The 18,870-nt window shown below is 44.6% G+C and overlaps 1 protein-coding gene across 1 annotated transcript in view; it reads left to right on the forward strand.

The window, feature by feature from the left end:
- Nucleotides 1–18,870, forward strand: part of TENM4 (teneurin transmembrane protein 4) — a 749,441-nt gene that overhangs the window by 722,989 nt on the left and 7,582 nt on the right. Inside the window, exons 25-27 of the mRNA XM_056826133.1 lie at nucleotides 921–1,217; nucleotides 4,455–6,069; nucleotides 11,309–11,451. Of these exons, the coding sequence (XP_056682111.1) occupies nucleotides 921–1,217; nucleotides 4,455–6,069; nucleotides 11,309–11,451 (2,055 nt within the window). The remainder of the gene's footprint in view (nucleotides 1–920; nucleotides 1,218–4,454; nucleotides 6,070–11,308; nucleotides 11,452–18,870) is intronic.

Here is an 18,870-nt window from a genome sequence, read left to right on the forward strand (position 1 = left end):
TGGGGCCTTTGGGTTTATTTTCTTTCCCTCGAGTTCGCCCCTGATTCTCTGGTCACTGTTCCATAAGCTCCCTATTGTGAGAGTGAGAAACTCCAGACACAAGGAGGGGAGAACATTCTGAAGAGTTCTGGGCTTTGGGATCCCATGATCTGAGTTACAGTTTTAGTCCTAAATAAGACCTTACAGAAGTCCTAAGACCTTACGGAAGTCATGAGCCTCCAAGAACCTCAGGTTCCTCAACTGAAAAATGGGAGCATTGAGTCTCGCACTACCCACTCCTAAACCAGAAAATGCTATGGAGACCCAGAGTACTATCATCATTGTAGCCCAAAAGAGTCCTGGGTTTGAGTTTGCTCTGTGACCTTAGTGAAGCCATTTGAACCCTCTGATCTTTCCTCCGGTATAAAAAGAAGGCCTTGGAGACAAGGCCAGAATGCTTTTAGTTTCTAAGTCCGGGGTCCTTTCTTTCATGCATGACTTTAACCCTGAAGATATCAGGGAATTGAATCGCCTGGTGATGTACGAAGATGGCTAGGCCACAGAGTCTAAGAAAGGATAAGTGCCTTTGCCCAGGGCCACGCGGCGAGGAGGTCAGGGGTTGGAATCAGGCTCAGGCCTTCCTAATTCCAAGGCCAGCATGCTGTCCACTCCGCACCTGGCTGGCTGAGAGTCTATTTTCTTGAACCCTTATTTTCTGCCTTAGTGATACCTCTAAGACAGAAGGGCAAAAGCTCGGCCGACAGGACTAAATGAGGGTCAGCAGACAGGAAGCGCCCGATGCCCTGTGTTCTGAGGCGCTGGTCTGTGTTGTGAGGTTCCCTCTCCCCCGTCTCTGACGTGCCGGTCGCCCAGCTCTCCCCCAGGTTCAGCAGGCTGTGAATGGAGGTCCTCACCAACTTCTCTCTCCATCCTTTCTGCAGGTTCACAACCGAAACCTCCTCTCCCTGGACTTTGACCGGGTGACTCGAACCGAGAAGATCTACGACGACCACCGCAAGTTTACCCTTCGGATCCTCTATGACCAGGCCGGGAGGCCCAGCCTGTGGTCCCCCAGCAGCAGGCTGAATGGTGTCAACGTGACCTATTCCCCGGGCGGCCACATCGCGGGCATTCAAAGGGGCACCATGTCAGAGAGGATGGAGTACGACCAGGCCGGCCGCATCACCTCCAGGATCTTTGCCGACGGGAAGTCTTGGAGCTACACTTACCTAGAGAAGGCAAGAGTCTACCTCGCTGACCTCTTCTGGGGATGCTCACAGGCCCGTCCGGTGCCTGAGGCACGTTTTGCAAAAGCTGTGGTTCAGACAAAAGTACTCTGTATCAGGAGCCCCAGGGCCAAAGCCCAGCTGGTTCTGGTCACTGGTGTGACCCAGGGAAAGTCCCATAACGTGTCTAAGCCTTGGTCTTCTTATTTAGAACAGCTAGCTCTTATACGGTGCTTTAGGGTTTGCAAAAGACGATATATGCAGGGGGCAGCTGGTAGCTCAGTGGATGGAGAGCCAGGCCTAGAGACGGGAGGTCCTGGGTTCAAATCTGACCTCAGACACTTCCCAGCGGTGTGACCCTGGGTGAGTCATTTAACCCCCATTGCCTAGCCCTTACCACTCTTCTGCCTTGGAACCAAAGCACAATATTGACTCTAATGATGGAAGGTGGTGAGGGTTTCTTAATGATGATGATGATGATGACAATGACAATGACATCATCATCATCTCCTCTGTGATCTTGGGCAAATCTCTTGCCTCAGTGGGCCTCAGCTTCCTTATTCACAAAATAGGAATAATAGCAATAGTAACAGCTATGCTACCTGCCTCATGGTGTTATGGTGAGAAAAGCACTGTGTCAACCTCCAGTCGCTCTCTAAAGGAGGGCCTGCGCTGATGACAGATAGCCATCCTTTCTTGGGCATCTCTGCGCATGGTCCGGCTCTGGCTGGGGAGCTGTGAGTGTCTAATGAAGTAAGACTCATCACAGTGTCTTGGTGCTTGTGTTCTCATTGCAGCCGGGAGATTAGACGTGGGTGAGGTAATCTGGCATAAACTTGCGAGGGAGAGGTACTAAGGGAAGGGCCAAGCAGAAAGCCAGGAGACTCTTGAAAAGGGGAGGAAGGCCCAAAAGGAGAAGGTATCTGTCCTTGTTGGAGGAAAGAGCAGCTTTGATGCTGCTGGCTGAGAGAAAAAGCTTTAACAGGAGCCCTTTCTCCCTCAGCTGTCTGGGTTATTTAGACATTGTTAGTCGTGTCTGGAAGAGACATTTGCCATTTCCTTCTCCAGCCGACTTGACAGATGACGATTCTGAGGGAAATGGGATGAAGTGACTTGCCTAGGGTCACACAGGTAGGGCCTAAGGCCATGTTTGAACCAGGTCTTCCTGACTCCAGGCCCAGCACGCTATGGACTGTGCCACTCGACAGCCCCGATTCCCTTTAGGAATTTGTCAAAAAAGCAGGATCCGGGTGAACCTCTCCAAGAGACGCGGGCACGTGTCCCAAGGGGCTTCCTCTGGGGGAGGGAACATTTAAAAAGCCTTCAGGATCTTCCAGAACAAGCATCACCTTCCATCCGACCTTCGGAATTAGAAACAATTGGGATGGGAAGAAGCAGAATTTAACTCCTTGTAAGGGAAAACTTCCTAAGGATGAAAACCTTCGTCCGATGGAACATACGCTCTCAGTGAAATTTGGGCGGCGCAAAGAACCCAAGACGTGGAGGCCAGATTCAATTGATAATAGGGTCACTCTCGGAGAGATCCAGGGGTATTCAGACGGGGGCTGGATGACCATTTTCGGGGATCTCATTCCTGCCTAGATGATGAGGTCTCTTCCAGGCTATTAAAATCACAAATGATTTCTTTGCAGGGGAGGGGGAAAGAATGTGCTTTTCCAAATTTTAAAAGATAAAATGGAAGGAGAGAACTGGCCTTCACTAGGGACTGTAGGAAGCAACTTTTCTTTGATAAGACTTAAGCAGTCTATGCCTGGCACTCCTCTGTCCTTTGCCCTTGTCCTTTGCTTCTCTCTGGGAAGTTGTCTTGCTACAAATTGACCTTAGGAGACCACATGGATCATTGGTTGATACTAATATTCATCCAAAAATGGCTACTGTGTCCAGAGCCCTGGTTAGCCTGTGGAGGAAGTATAAAGTTTAACTAAGACAGGAATGCACTGGAAGAGAGTTTGTCATCTTGTGGAAGAAGATGATACAAACATGGGTAAACGAACCCCACAATACGCCATGATCCGTGTAGTAGAGACACCCAAGAGGAGAACTGCACGTGGTCTGAAAATGCAAAGCTTGTGGCTGAGAGAGGAATGGGAATGGGAGCCACCTCCAGAGGAAGGACTGGTGGGGTCGTCTTTCACGTCAGGGTAGTTCTGGCTTTCTTTGGGGGTTTTGGTTATGTGTGAGCGTGCTCTAACGACAATGACCAATGTGGTCATCCCGAAAGGACGTCGCATTAGCTTTTCTTTCATTCACTCATGTAAGCGACTTTGGTCAAGTTCTATTTTGGACAGAATATGGTCAGACAGATTTTTAAAAATTAGCTAAGACACAGTCACTACCTCATGTCGCCCACAGCCAAGTAGGAGGATGAGAGATCAAGACACATAACTATAATACAAAAGATCATTTAATGATATACGTATGACCCAGGAGAACTGCTTGTCCACTCTGGGAGGGGGAGGGAAGAGAGAGGGGAGGGAGACAACATGAATCATGTAACCATGGGGGAAAAAATTTTAATACAATTTTTAAAAAAAGATCTTCTAAGAACAAAGAGTAGATGTTATGTGATGCTTAAGGGAACTGTAGGATCATCAATATGGTCCTGGAAGGACCCTTAGAACTTATGTGAAGCTCATTCCCAATAGGGAATAGGGAGGGGGCAGCTGGGTGACTCAGTGAAATGAGAGCCAGGCCTAGAGATGGGAAGTCCTGGGTTCAAATCTGGCCTCAGACACTCCCTAGCTGTGTGATCCTGAGCAAGTCACTTAACCCCCATTGCCTAGCCCTTGCCACTCTTCTGCCTTGGCACCAATACACAGTATTGGAAGGTAGGGGTTAAAAAAAAGAAATAGGGAAATCCATCTGAACAAGGATTTTAAAAATAGAGAAGAGATGGCAAACCACTCCTGTGTCCTTGCTAAGAAAATCCCAGGGAAAGCTCTGGTCCCTGGAGTCACAAAGAAGTGGTCATGGCTGAATGGCAATGACAAAAGGGGAGAAGAAGGCCCTCGATACTGGTGTGGGATGAGAATGTTCAGAGCACATCTGGGGAGGGCGTGCACAGCCTATAGTTTATCTGGGAGCAGGTGTGTAAAGCATAGAAACATAAGTGAAGGGTGGAAGGAGAGGGCCGAGTCAGCTGGTCCAGCATCCCCTTCCTCCTGCTCCTGCTCCTGCTCCTCCTCCTCTTCCTCCTCCTCATCCCTGTTTCTTTTTCCTCTTCTCCAGTCCATGGTGTTGCTCCTCCACAGCCAGCGGCAATACATCTTTGAATTTGACAAGAACGACCGGCTGTCCTCGGTGACCATGCCCAACGTGGCCCGTCAGACGCTGGAGACCATCCGCTCGGTGGGTTACTACCGCAACATCTACCGGCCCCCCGAGGGCAACGCCTCGGTCATCCAAGACTTCACGGAGGACGGGCGGCTCCTCCACACCCTGTACCTGGGCACGGGCCGGAGGGTGATCTACAAGTACGGGAAGCTCTCGAAGCTGGCCGAGATGCTGTACGACACGACGCGGATCGGCTTCACGTACGACGAGACGGCGGGCATGCTGAAGACCATCAACCTGCAGAACGAAGGCTTCACGTGCACCATCCGCTACCGGCAGATCGGGCCGCTCATCGACCGCCAGATCTTCCGCTTCACGGAGGAGGGCATGGTGAACGCACGCTTCGACTACAACTACGACAACAGCTTCCGCGTGACGAGCATGCAGGCCGTGATCAACGAGACGCCGCTGCCCATCGACCTGTACCGCTACGACGACGTGTCGGGCAAGACGGAGCAGTTCGGCAAGTTCGGCGTCATCTACTACGACATCAACCAGATCATCACGACGGCGGTGATGACGCACACGAAGCACTTCGACGCCTACGGCAGGATGAAGGAGGTGCAGTACGAGATCTTCCGCTCGCTCATGTACTGGATGACCGTGCAGTACGACAACATGGGCCGCGTGGTGAAGAAGGAGCTCAAGGTGGGCCCCTACGCCAACACCACCCGCTACTCGTACGAGTACGACGCCGACGGGCAGCTGCAGACCGTGTCCATCAACGACAAGCCGCTGTGGCGCTACAGCTACGACCTCAACGGGAACCTGCACCTGCTGAGCCCCGGCAACAGCGCCCGCCTCACGCCGCTGCGCTACGACCTCCGGGACCGCATCACCAGGCTGGGCGACGTGCAGTACAAGACGGACGAGGACGGCTTCCTGCGGCAGAGGGGCGGCGACGTCTTCGAGTACAACGCGGCCGGGCTGCTCGTCAAGGCCTACAACCGGGCCGGCGGCTGGAGCGTCAGCTACCGCTACGACGGACTGGGCAGGCGGGTGTCCAGCAGGACCAGCCACGGCCACCACCTGCAGTTCTTCTACGCCGACCTGACCAGCCCCACCAAAGTCACCCACCTGTACAACCACTCCAGCTCGGAGATCGCCTCCCTCTACTACGACCTCCAGGGCCACCTGTTCGCCATGGAGCTCAGCAGCGGCGACGAGTTCTACATCGCCTGCGACAACATCGGCACGCCGCTGGCCGTGTTCAGCGGCACCGGCCTCATGATCAAGCAGATCTCCTACACGGCCTACGGGGAGATCTACATGGACACCAACCCCGGCTTCCAGATCATCATCGGCTACCACGGCGGCCTCTACGACCCCCTCACCAAGCTCATCCACATGGGCCGCAGGGACTACGACGTGCTGGCCGGCCGCTGGACCAGCCCGGACCACGATGTGTGGAAGCGCCTCAAGAGCAGCGCCGTCGTGCCCTTCAACCTCTACATGTTCAAGAACAACAACCCCATCAGCCACTCTCAGGACATCAAGTGCTACATGACCGGTGAGTGGGTCCTTTGGCTTCAACAAATTCTATTTAGTTAATTGTATATCATAGAATTGCTTTCTATAGGTCTAATTAATTATAAAATTTAAAAATTGTTATTATTAATAATAATAGCAGCTAATGTCTGTATGGCATCAAGTGCTACATGATCAGTGAGTGGGTCCTTTGGCTTAGACAGATTATATTTATTTAATTATTTAATTGTATATTATAGAATTCATTTCTATAAGTTTAATTAGTTATACATCTTAAAAATTGTTATTATTAATAATAATAGCAGCTAATGTCTGTATGGCATCAAGTGCTACATGACTGGTGAGTGTGTCCTTTGACTTAGATGAATTATATTTATTTATTTAATTATATATCATAAAATTAATTTCTATAGGTCTAATTATAAATATTTTAAATTGTTAATAATAATAATAGCAGCTAATATCTGTATGGCATCAAATGCTACATGGCCAGTGAGTAGGTCCTTTGGCTTGAGCTATATTTATTTAATTATATACTACAGGGTTAATTTCTATAGTTTTAATTAATTAAATTATTTAAATTTTTATTATTTATTAAATTTATTATTAAATTTATTATTATTAAACATTAATATTTTTATTATTTGTTTAATATTTCTTTAATTTAATTTAATAATTATTTACTATTAAAATTATTAAATTTAAATTTTAATTAATTAAAAAATTTAAAATTTGTTGTTATTAATAATAATAATAGCAGCTAATGTCTGTATGGCATCAAGTGCTACATGATCAGTGAGTGGGTTCTTTGGCTTAGACGGATTATATTTATTTAATTATTTAATTGTATATTATAGAATTCATTTCTATAGGTTTAATTAGTTATACATTTTAAAAATTGTTATTATTAATAATAATAGCAGCTGACGTCTGTATGGCATGTTAAGTTTGCAAAGTGCTTGACAAATAGTAACATATTTCATCTCCTCAACAACCCTGGGAGGTTTAATGATTTAGTAATAATAATAATAATAAATTTAACAAAAATTAATAATAATAATTATAGAGGAGGAAACAAAGGCAGCAGAGGTTGAGTGACTTGCTCTGCACCCTATCCACTGTGCCACCTAGCTGCGTCTAGACAAGTCATTTCACTTCTCAGGACCTCAGTTTCCCTCTCTCTGAAATGAAAGGGGGTCTGATTAGATGGTCTCTGTGGTTCCTTCCAGCTCTAAAATTCTATTTCATAACATACTGTGTTCTTGGTCCACTCCAGCTCTGACATCTTACATTGTGTAATAATGTTATGATAAGCTAGGGAGTACTATAGAGTCCAGCATGCTGGAGCTGACTCATCTTCCTGAGTTCAAATCTGGTCGTAGATATTTATCAGCTGTGTGACCTGGGCAAGTCACTTACCCATTGTCTGCCTCAGTCTCCTCAACCGTAAATGGGGATGATGCCTCCCAAGGTTGTATGGGGATCAAATTAAATAATATTTGTAAAGGTGTTTAGTACAGTACCTGGTCTGTGAGAGGTGCTTAATAAATGTTTGTTTCTTCCTTCGAAGGGGCCTCTGAGCAATGAAGTTGTGGGTTCTAACCAAGTTCTCTCTTAGCTCTGACATTCCCTGTTCTGAGACCCCTCCCAGCTCTGACATTCTGTGTCCTCAGGTGTCTCCCAGCTCTGTATTCTAAGGCCTCTCTCAGCAATGACATTCCCTGTTCTAAGGTCTCTCCCAGCTCTGACATTCTGTGTCCTGAGGCCTCCCCAGGTCTCAAACCCTGTGCCCCATGAGCGAAAAGGGTAGGGCAGTTGGGCAGGAGAGGGAAAAGGTCATTACTTTTGAAGGGCCCGTTGTTAAACATGAATATTTTAGCAATTGTACACTTCATGGTGGGAAGCTTTGCTGCCAGCCTTGGAAAAACCTGATGGATTGAGCTGACATTTCCATTACATCCGTCTGCATTAAGCACTCCTCTTGCCATACCCTCAAATGAGTTTACTGTGAAATGTGTTGGCAGGTTACTGTAGCTGAAAAAAAAAACCTGATGTGATATGAAATGTACTTTTCTGTCAGAGGAAGGAAAAAAAGTTGTCACTGCCTCTTGGCAAATAAATTAGTCCCTTTTCCCTTTCTCTCCCCACCAGCCTTCCATCTACATACACACACATTCTCTCTCTCTGTTTCTCTCTTTCTCTGTCTCTCTCTTTCTCTCTGTCTGTCTCTCTCTCTGTCTCTCTTTGTCTCTCTCTGTCTCTCTGTCTCTGTCTCTTTGTCTTTCTGTCTCTCTGTCACTCTCTCTGTCTCCGTCTATTTCTCTCTCTGTCTCTCTCTCTCTCCCTCTCTCCCTTTCCCTCTCTTTCTTTCTCTCCCTTGACTATTTAATAAAATCATATTTTCTTCAGAGCAAGTAGATGATTCAGAGTGTTCAAGAACATTCAAAGACCTGAGCAACTAGGTAGTGTAGTGGGTAGTACAAAAGCCTTGAACTCAAACCAGCCCCAGACACTTACTAATTGTATAACCTTGGACAAGACACTTCACTGCTCTCTGCCTCAGTTTATAAATTATAAATTGCCTCATTTGTAAATTGAGGATTAACAGCATCTACCTCCTAGGATTGTTGTAAGAATCCTAGGAGATATTTATAAAGCACTTTGCAAACCTAAAAACACTGTAAAACATGCTTATTATCATCATCACTTTTTAAAAGTCTGATACTGGCACTGAGTGACTTTAGGAGAGGTCTCTAGACCTCAGTTTCCTCATCTACGAAATGAGAGAATTGATAAAAATAAACTCTGAAGTTTCTTCTAGTACTAGCACCCTCTTTTTCTTGGATAAGAATCTGGTCCCATTTTTCTCAGCCTCTTGACCCTTTTCTTGCCTGTTTGTGTAGAAGAATCCCATGCTGCTCAGGACAGGTTAGGCTTTGGTCTCTGCCCATTTTAGGCCTCAATCTACAAAGGACACCCACCCCTCTCATAAGAGAGAGAAGGAAATGCCTTTCTAGCATGCTTGCCAGATACCCTAGCTCTTCCTTAGGAAATAAGGCTCCATTGAAGTGAGGATAAAACACAAAAACCTCAAGGTTTGGAATCCTTGGAATCTTAGAATCTCAGGGTTGGAAAGTTCTCCAAATTAGGGGGCTCTTGTTTAGGTCTGAATGGACTAAAGTCCATTCCAACTGAAAGGTCTTGGGATTCTGTAACCTCGGTGGTCAGTGTGTCTGAGCCAGATTCAGAATCCTCTTTGGCACATTCCCAACATCCAGCCTTTGCCTAAGGAATCCAAAACCTCCCAAGGCTCCCTATTCCTCTTTTGGACATCTTTATTCCAACCCAAAATTGGCCTCCTTTTTTTACCAAGCCCCATTATTGTTGGTTCTTCCCCCTAGGGCCAAGCAGAACAAGTCTAACCCCTCCTTAACTTGGCAGTCTTTTAGATACGTGAAGATGACTCTCATGTGCCTTATTACTTTAGACTAATTATCCACCATTCCTCCATCCAGTCGTTGTATGGTTTGGTCCCAAGACCTCTCACCATCCTGGTTATCCACTGTGTTCTTAAAAATGACATTTTTTGCTATAATCTCCCTTTTGATTTACTGTTCACTTGATTAAAAACCAAAGGAAGTGTTTTCTCTGCCATCTATATGAGTCAATTTTGAAATCACAGATGACAACTTGCTGCCAGTTCTTAAATTAGGCAGTACGTGTGTTTTACTCCATCCCCTTTCTTAAAGGAGGTAGGACTCTGCTACCTTCAAACTGCTGAAGCTAGTTCTAGAAGGGGCCATGGAATGTTAAAAAAAATAGAAAAGGATGGAAAAATCTATACTATTTAGCACTACAAAGAATGTTAGAATATACAATGTTAAAAGAAAGGGCCAAAATTAGTGCTAGAAGCAACCTTAGAATATAGAATGTTAAAAATGAAAGCCCCCCCCCCAAAAAAAACTATGACATTAGAGCTGGAAGGGAGTTTAGAACATAAGATATTAGAAATGGAAAGATCCAGGGAACCTGGAATGTTAGTGCTAGAAGAAACCTTAGAACGTAAACTATTTGAGCAAGAAAGGCATTTAGAACATTAGAGCTGGAAGGAGCCTTCACAGATAGATTAATATAATGAGAGCTGAAAGGCGCCTTAAAACATCAGTAATACATTAAAATCAGAGGGATCTGAGTCCCAGAGGGGACAAAATAACTGGATCAAGTTAGATGTCAGAATGGTAGAACCTGGATTAGAACCCAGGTCTCCCGAGTTCCAGACGGAGAATTCTTTGCATCTCTGAACAAAAGCTTTAGAGCTGAAAAGAACTGATGCTGAGACTGAGGCCCCACAAGATCTCTCCTGAGGTCACACAACTAAGCAGCTGAGCCAGAAAAGTTTGGACCTATGTGTTCTGCCTCTCCACACAGGATTCCTTCCTCTCCTCACTTCAATCCCCAGGAAGGCTGTCTTTGGTTACACCATGCAACTGATCCTAAAATCCTCCACCCTTCCAAGAAAAAAGCACCAGTCACAAAATGAGCTTTCAGATATCCTCCTAAAGGTGCACATGAGAGTCCTGTATGTTCCGTCACCCCTTTTAAGGGTTCTCAGCTCTATCTTGACCTGGCTCCTCTTCCTAGGATTTTGTCACGTGCCTGCAAGAAGGATTCTTTTCCAAAGTACAATTGCAGATACAAGTCCTCAGCCCCAGGCAAACTGGGGTTTATGGTGGGGTGTTTTTTTTTCTGTTTTGCTTTTTTAATTTTCCCAAGAACCATCTGGCAGCCTTTAGATAATGGGCAATCAAGGAGGAAGCTGCCCTGCCAACAAAGTTTGGGAAATGAGTACTAGATGAACTAGAGGAACCTGATTGCCCATGACCTAGCTCAGAGAATTCTAGATTCTAAGCAAACTTGGACTTGAAAGCTTCCTTAGATCAATCCCCAGGTCTGCCCCTTAGAAGCTGTGCTACCTAAGGCAAGACGATTCAGCTCTCTGAGACTCGGGTTTGCCATCTGCAAAACAGGGATAACATCACACTCACACTGCTGATTTTATCAGGCTGTCATAAGGATCAGATGAGGCAAATGCAAAGTACTTTGTAAGTCATAAAACCCCGTGTGACTATCAGCGACAGCTTGTAACATTATTAGATAATTAAAGGTGTTGGCCTCTTTTTTTAACCTGGATTATTGTCTTGAAAATCACCGCTCAAGGATAATTATTCCCTTCAATTGTTTTGACTTCTCTCCCATTCCAGATGTCAACAGCTGGCTACTTACCTTTGGATTCCAGCTGCACAATGTGATTCCTGGATATCCCAAGCCAGATACAGATGCTATGGAACCATCCTATGAACTTGTCCAAACACAGATGAAAACCCAGGAGTGGGACAACAGCAAGGTAATCTGCGAGCACTGCTAGAACGAAATTTCAGTATTACTGTCTCCTAAACATACTTACTGTTTCCAAAGAAAGAAAACGGTTGTAAAAATGCGTGATAAATATTGGAGTCAAAGAACCCTGGCTTTGAACCCTACTTTTGCCATTAATACCTGTGTGGCCTCCGGCAAATCACTTTCCTTTCCCAGGCCTCAGTTTTATCATTTCCAAAATAAATTCTGTGGTGTCAGAAGATCCTTCTCAGCTCTGACATTCTGGGTTCTAAGGTCCCTCCCAGCTTTGACATTCTGGGTTCTAAGGTTTCTCCCAGATCAATATTCTGTGTTCTAAGGTCTTTCCCAGCTCAACATTCTGGGTTCTAAGGTCTCTCCCAGCTCTGACATTCTGGGTTCTAAGGTTTCTCCCAGATCAATATTCTGTGTTGTAAGGTCTTTCCCAGCTCAACATTCTGGGTTCTAAGGTCTCTCCCAGCTCTGACATTCTGGGTTCTAAGGTTCCTCCCAGATCAATATTCTGTGTTCTAAGGTCTTTCCCAGCTCAACATTCTGGGTTCTAAGGTCTCTCCCAGCTCTGACATTCTGGGTTCTAAGGTTCCTCCCAGCTCTGACATTCTGGGTTCTAAGGTCCCTCCCAGATCAATATTCTGTGTTCTAAGGTCTTTCCCAGCTCAACATTCTGGGTTCTAAGGTCTCTCCCAGCTCTGACATTCTGGGTTCTAAGGTTCCTCCCAGCTCTGACATTCTGGGTTCTAAGGTCCCTCCCAGCTCTGACATTCTGGGTTCTAAGGTTCCTCCCAGCTCTGACATTCTGGGTTCTAAGGTCCCTCCCAGCTCTGACATTCTGGGTTCTAAGGTTCCTCCCAGCTCTGACATTCTGGGTTCTAAGGTCCCTCCCAGCTTTGACATTCTGGGTTCTAAGGTTTCTCCCAGCTCAACATTCTGGGTTCTAAGGTCTCTCCCAGCTCTGACATTCTGGGTTCTAAGGTTCCTCCCAGCTCTGACATTCTGGGTTCTAAGGTTTCTCCCAGATCAATATTCTGTGTTCTAAGGTCTTTCCCAGCTCAACATTCTGGGTTCTAAGGTCTCTCCCAGCTCTGACATTCTCTGTTCTAAGGTCTCTCCCAGCTCTGACATTCTGTGTTCTAAGGTCTCTCCCAGCTCTGACATTCTGGGTTCTAAGGTCTCTCCCAGCTCTGACATTCTGGGTTCTAAGGTCTCTCCCAGCTCTGACATTATGTGTTCTAAGGTCTCTCCCAGCTCTGACATTCTGGGTTCTAAGGTCTCTCCCAGCTCTGACATTCTGGGTTCTAAGGCCCTTCTCCCTGCTTTTATATTCTGTGTCCTAAAGTCTCTCCCAGCTCTGACATTTTGAGGTCCCTCCTGGCTCTGACAGTTTGGGTCCTAAGACTCCTCTCAGTGCTGATTCTCTATTCTCAAAATCTCTTCCAGCCCTGAGGATCTGTGATCTAAGATTCCTCCCAGGCCTAGCCCTACAGAATTCTATTTCACCTGGCCACAGAAAAGTTACCGGGAGTCCCCTACCATCTTCACAGCAGAAATTTCCTTTTCTTCCACTTCCTTCCAGAGCAAGGAGAAGAGTGCCCACTCTCACTAAGCTCTCCCTCTGCTCCTTCTTACATTTTTGAAGATGGGAAGAATCAGTGCTTTGAAAGACCCCCAATATTCAGCTGTATTATAAAATAATAGGAGCATCCCTGGAGTCAGAGCATGAGTCCCCTCTCATCTCATTTACCAACTGTGTGACTTTGAACAAGCTATTCCACCCCTGTGCTTTGGTTTCATAATCTGGGAAATGGGCACCGTAATAATCCTTACACTCAACTTCACAGGCTTTTTTAAAGGAATGTACATTTGAAAGTGTGACATGCTATAGAAATAGAAGTTACCCTTATTTAGGCATTTAAACCTTCTGTCCCTGCTAAACATTGTGTTGATCTAAATGTCAGTCTACAAAATGTTCTGCCTTAACTAACTCATGCATACCCTTCTCAAAAAAAAAAAGGAAAAACCGCAAAATACATTCATACCAGCAAGCCTGCTCTGGTGGACAGTGCCCTCATCCCTGGTGGATCCAGGGTTAAGATACTGGGACCAATCACAGAAACTGTGGTCACTGCTGCCTCTCTCCCAAGGGAAACACCTGGTACTCAGGAGCTCCCTACCATACAGTGTGGTTGGAGCATCCTTAAAGCTGGGTAGAACTTTACAGATCATGTGTAAGGAGGAAGATGCTGAGACCCAGAGATGAGCCACGACTCAAGCCTTAGACTCATATAAAGGACTTTGACCATCATCTAGCCCAGTCTGCTCATTTTACAAATGAAGCAACTGAGGTTTGAGGTTTGAGGAAGTTACAATTTTCAATTCACCAGACTTGATCCTAAGCCACCTGACTCCCAGTCTCCAGATGGAGACTCTTTCTCCTCCGCCATATTGAGTCTGTTATCTTGGTCATTAGCAGTTGGGACTAAAGGTCACACAGAGGAGTGAGAGCCATCTCTTTAGAACGACTCTGGCTAGGTTCTTCTTGGTGTCATATTATTTCTTCTGCCCTTCTCCTTATTCAGATAATTCAATAGGATCTCATCAGTGTGGCAAATAATATCTTAAGCCAACCTCTTCTGATGCTCAGATCCTTTTTACCCAACAACAACTTGTCTGAAAAAGATTTAGGGATTTTAGTAGGCTGTGAGTTCAACAGTAGACATGGCATAACATTCAACCTTACATGCATTGATGGTAGCATAGTGGCCAGAACAAAAGTTAATCCCATTTCCCACTTAGTTAAGCCACATCTAGAGTAATGGGGTTAGTTCTGGGTATTCTATTTTGTTGCTGTTGAGTTGTTTCAATTGAGTTTGACTCTTTGTGACTCCATTTGGGGTTTTCTTGACAAAGATACTGGAGTAGCTTGCCATTTCCATCTCCAGCTAATTTTACAAAGGAGGAAACTGAGGCCAGAAGGTTTAAATAACTTGCCCATGGACACACAGGTAGAAAGTGTCTGGGGCCATATTTCAACTCGGGACTTCCCAAATCCAGGCCCGGTGCTATCCACTCTGCCCCTAGTTGCCCCGAGTTACATTTCAGAAAGGTTATTAACAATCTGGAGTGTGTCCAGATGGAGGTCACCAGAAGGATGATGGAACCGAGGACCATGCCATTAAAGGAATGAGGGAAACTCAGCCTAGAGAAGAAAATTGGGATGGGGGACAGTTGTTGAGGGGAGAAAATATGATAGTCCCCTTCAATTACCCAAACAATTGTCAAGTAAGAGTGATTAGACTTACTCTCCTTAGTCCTAGGGAAAAGAATAAGGAACTCTGGATACAAATTAGAGAGAAGCAGATTTAAGCTTGACATAAGGGGAAAACGTGCTAATGATTATAGCTGTCCAAAAGTGGAATGGACTGCTTCAATGATTTTCCTATTGCTTGAGGCCTTTAGACAGAAGCTGGATTATTCTAATTATTCAATCTGATTCAACAAACATTTATTAACAATAACCATTTGTCAGGAATGTTGTAGCAGAGGATTCCTGCTCAGATCCAATTTAATGAAGGTGGTTCTTTCCCCGTATATGCTCCGTGATTCCAGGAATCATTCCGTGGACGAGAATCATCCACACGTCTCTTTATATAAACGTTCTATCCCAATGGCCCGGGAGCCTTGCTCTGGTCCCTTTAGGATCTCAGTACCAGTGTAGCTAACAGTTGTCTCTCATTCTTGCTACGTGACCTGATTGGCCTTTGTCAATTAGACTCATCCTTGTTGACTCTTCATGTCAATGGATTATTGATTCTGGCCCTTGGCAGGCACAAGGGATCTTTGTTGTGAAGTGAGCTCTAGTTTTCATGAAACACAAGGAAATAATTGGGCTCAGACAAGGTTCGATTAATTATAAAGAGGACTTGATTTCAGTGAGAAGCTGGTGGCTTTGAATCAGAAAGTATTTTCTAGGGCTCCTGACAGTCAAGTGGATGACTTTTGAGAGCGAGCCTTCCCCCAAGCTCCCAGAAAGCAGGGAGCATCCTATTGGAAGCAGTCGCAGCATCTCACAACAACCTTCTATGACTCTCCCTTTTGTAGCCTTCTTAATTAAGGGAGAAAATTTATAAGATTTCTAGGTCCTGGTAGTCACAGTGACATGAAGCTGGACTGTTAAGTAGACTTTGTTTCAAGTATTTCTTTCCTCCCTTTTCCATGTTTACTGATTTGCCTATTTGCACAAAGTCCTCATGTTGCCCCTGAATGCCCAAGTTCCTTTCTATGGTATCCATTCCACCCACCCAGGAAATAAATCAATCAATTAGCAAGTATTTATTAAGTACCAACTCTGTGCCAGGTACTGGGCCAGATACTGGAAATACAAATAAAGAAGTAAGACAGATCCCACCCCAATGAGCTTTGCCTTCTATTGGAGGGGAGGAAGGGGGATACCACATGTTCACAGATAAGCCAATGTAGGATATATAGAAAAGAAATACAAAGTAATTGGGGAGGTGACGCTAACAATGCAAGGAAAAAGGAAAAGGTTCCTGAAGGAGATGGCACTTGGGCTTCAGAGAAGGAAGAGGTACCAAGAGGCAGATGTGAAGGCATCGTCCATTCCAGGGATGGGGAATAAGGATATGGAATGTCACCTATGGGGAATAGCAAGCAGGCCAGTTTGGCTAGAATATAGAGGATATGAGAGGAATTCATCAGCAATCAGAGCAAAAATATAGGCTGCAGCCAAATTAGGTGAAGAGCTTTAAATACCATACAAAAGAGTTTGTATTTTATCCTTTTCATCTTAATGTCACTCAGTTTCTCAGTTCATAGGACTTGATCCTAAGCCACCTGACTCCCAATCTCCAGATGGAGACTCTTTCTCCTCCACCATATTGAATCTGTTATCTTGGGCATTAGCAATTGGGACTAAAGGTCACACAGATGAAGGAGAGCCCTCTCTTTACAAAGACTAGGTTTTTGTAAGAATAAAGGGAGATTTGGCCTTTTGCTAGGAGGGAAGAAAGGACAGTGGATAGAAAGAACTTGAAAGTTAGGAGTGGAGAAATGAATGAAGGAGTCAGCTTGCAATGAAGACAACGGATCAGATGAACTCAGGTCAAGGGGTTAGAATTGGCAGAGAGATAAGACAACTCCCCTAAGAGGCCTACCCTCTGGTGATTGTCTCCAATTTCTCCTGCCTGTATCTTGTTTGCATAAAATTATTTGAATATTGCTGTCTCTCCCATATTATTCTGAGCTCCTGGACAGCCGGAATTGTCTTTATATTCCCACAACTTGAGGACAGTGCCTGGAACACAGTAGGCACTTTTGTTATGGTGGTGGTTTAGTCGTTTCAATCATGTTTAACTCTCTTTTACCCCATCTGGGGTTTTCTTGGCAAAGAAACTGGATAGGGGTCTGTCATTTCCTTCTTCAGCTCATTTTACAGATGAGGAAACCGAGGCAAAAAAGGTTGAGTGATTTGCCCAGGGTCACATAGCTAGTAAGTATCCAAGGCCAGATTTGAACTCACAAAGATGAATCTTCCTGACTTCAGTTTCAGCACTATCCACTTCTTCACATAACTGCCCACTTAATAGTAGGCACAGAATATAGGTTGATTGACTAACTAAAGCAGTAGTACTAAAGCTTCTTGTGTAAGAAATTAATAAGAACAGAGCTGTGCTTTAGGAATATCAATTTATGTAAAGGAAGGATTACAGAAGGTAGAGTCCAGATAAAGGGAGAGCAATCAGCAATAGTCTAGGGGAAAAGTGATAAGGGCAAAAAACGAGTGTAGTGACCAGTAAGTGACAAGAAAGAAGATGGATGTGAGAGATGTCAAGGAATTTTAATGGATAAAATTGGATATGGGGATAGGAGGAAAGAGAGAGTGACAAGGTGGGATTGCAAGCCTAAATACAAAGAATTGTGGCGTCTTGACCAGAAACAGGGCAGCTAGAAAGAGGACTAGATTTAGGACAAAAGATGATGACTTCTGGTTGGGGCATCTTGAATTTGAGATGCCAATGGAACATGCAAGTGGAAATGGCCAGCTGGCAGTTGGTAATGAAGGACCAGCACTCAGGAGAGAGGTGGGGGTTGGACATGTAGATTTGGGAGTCTCTTACATAGAGGAAATAATTGAATCCACAAAATCCAAGATCAATGAAAAAAAAAGTAGGGAGAAGAGGGGGAAAAAAGAGAATGGAGAGAGGGGCAGCTAGGAGGCTCAGTGGATTGAGAGCTAGGCCTAGAAATGGGAGGTCCTAGGTTCAAATATGGCCTCAGACACTTCCTAGCTGTGTGACTCTGAACAAGTCACTTGACCCCTATTGCCTAGCCCTTACCACACTTCTACCTTGGAACCAATATGCATTGATTCTAATACAAAAGAAAGGTTTGTTTTTTTTTAATTAAATAAAAAAAATTTTTAAATGAGAGAGAATAGGGTCAGGAAAAGTTGGTTTAAGGAACAAGATGCAGATGATGATATAGTCAAAGAAAATAACTAAGAAGGATCAAAAAGAGAAGCAGAAAAAATCATATCAAAGCAGAATCACAAAAACTCAAGGAGGAAGGAGTATAAAGACAGAAAGGTGGTCTGCAATGACAAATGCTTTTGAGAGATCATGGAGAATGAGAACTAAGAAGAAGAGCAATTTTAATCGACTGATGTAGAAGAAAGCCAGGAACAAGGAATTGATGGAAGAAAGGAATGTGGACAGCTTTTTCTAGGAGTTTTACTGTGAAAAGGAGAGCCATAGGAGAGTAGTGAAGGGAATGAAAGAATCAAGTAAGGCTTTTTTAGTATAGTTTTGTTTTTTAAGGAGTAGGAAAATTTGGTCATTTGTTAGGTTAGAAGAAAAGAGCCAGTGGAGGGAATACCATAGTGATGAGATCCTAGACCCCTCAATCAGTCAAGTGTTTTTTGAGCACCTAGGGTGCTGAGAATATAAAGACAAAGAATGAAATAAATCCAATTTGGAAAAAACTTACATTCTAAGAAGGTAGACAACAAGTACACATATGCATATAAACAACATTAATATTGTAGGGGATAAAATTAATATGGTTTGATAAAATGTAAGAGAATGTGGTCTCTGATATAGATCAAATCAAAATACTTTCAATAGTTTTATTTACAAAATAGGTGGAGAAAGTGAAAGTTGAGAAATACAAAAAGAGGATAAAAAAGATATTTAGCCTATCACACTAAATATTGCTCCAGTGTTCAACTCAGCCCATCACGACTTGTTAACCCTCAACCAGAATTCATCTCTCTCCAGAAGTCAGGAAAGAAAAGTCAGCTATTCACTCACCTAAGATCCCTCCAAGAGGCAATTCAAGTTGAAGACGACCTCTAGCCATAGAAATTCAGGGCTTTTATAGTGACTTCTTGTCC

This window comes from Monodelphis domestica, chromosome 4 (genome assembly GCF_027887165.1).
Source record: "Monodelphis domestica isolate mMonDom1 chromosome 4, mMonDom1.pri, whole genome shotgun sequence".
Taxonomy (NCBI): domain Eukaryota; kingdom Metazoa; phylum Chordata; class Mammalia; order Didelphimorphia; family Didelphidae; genus Monodelphis; species Monodelphis domestica.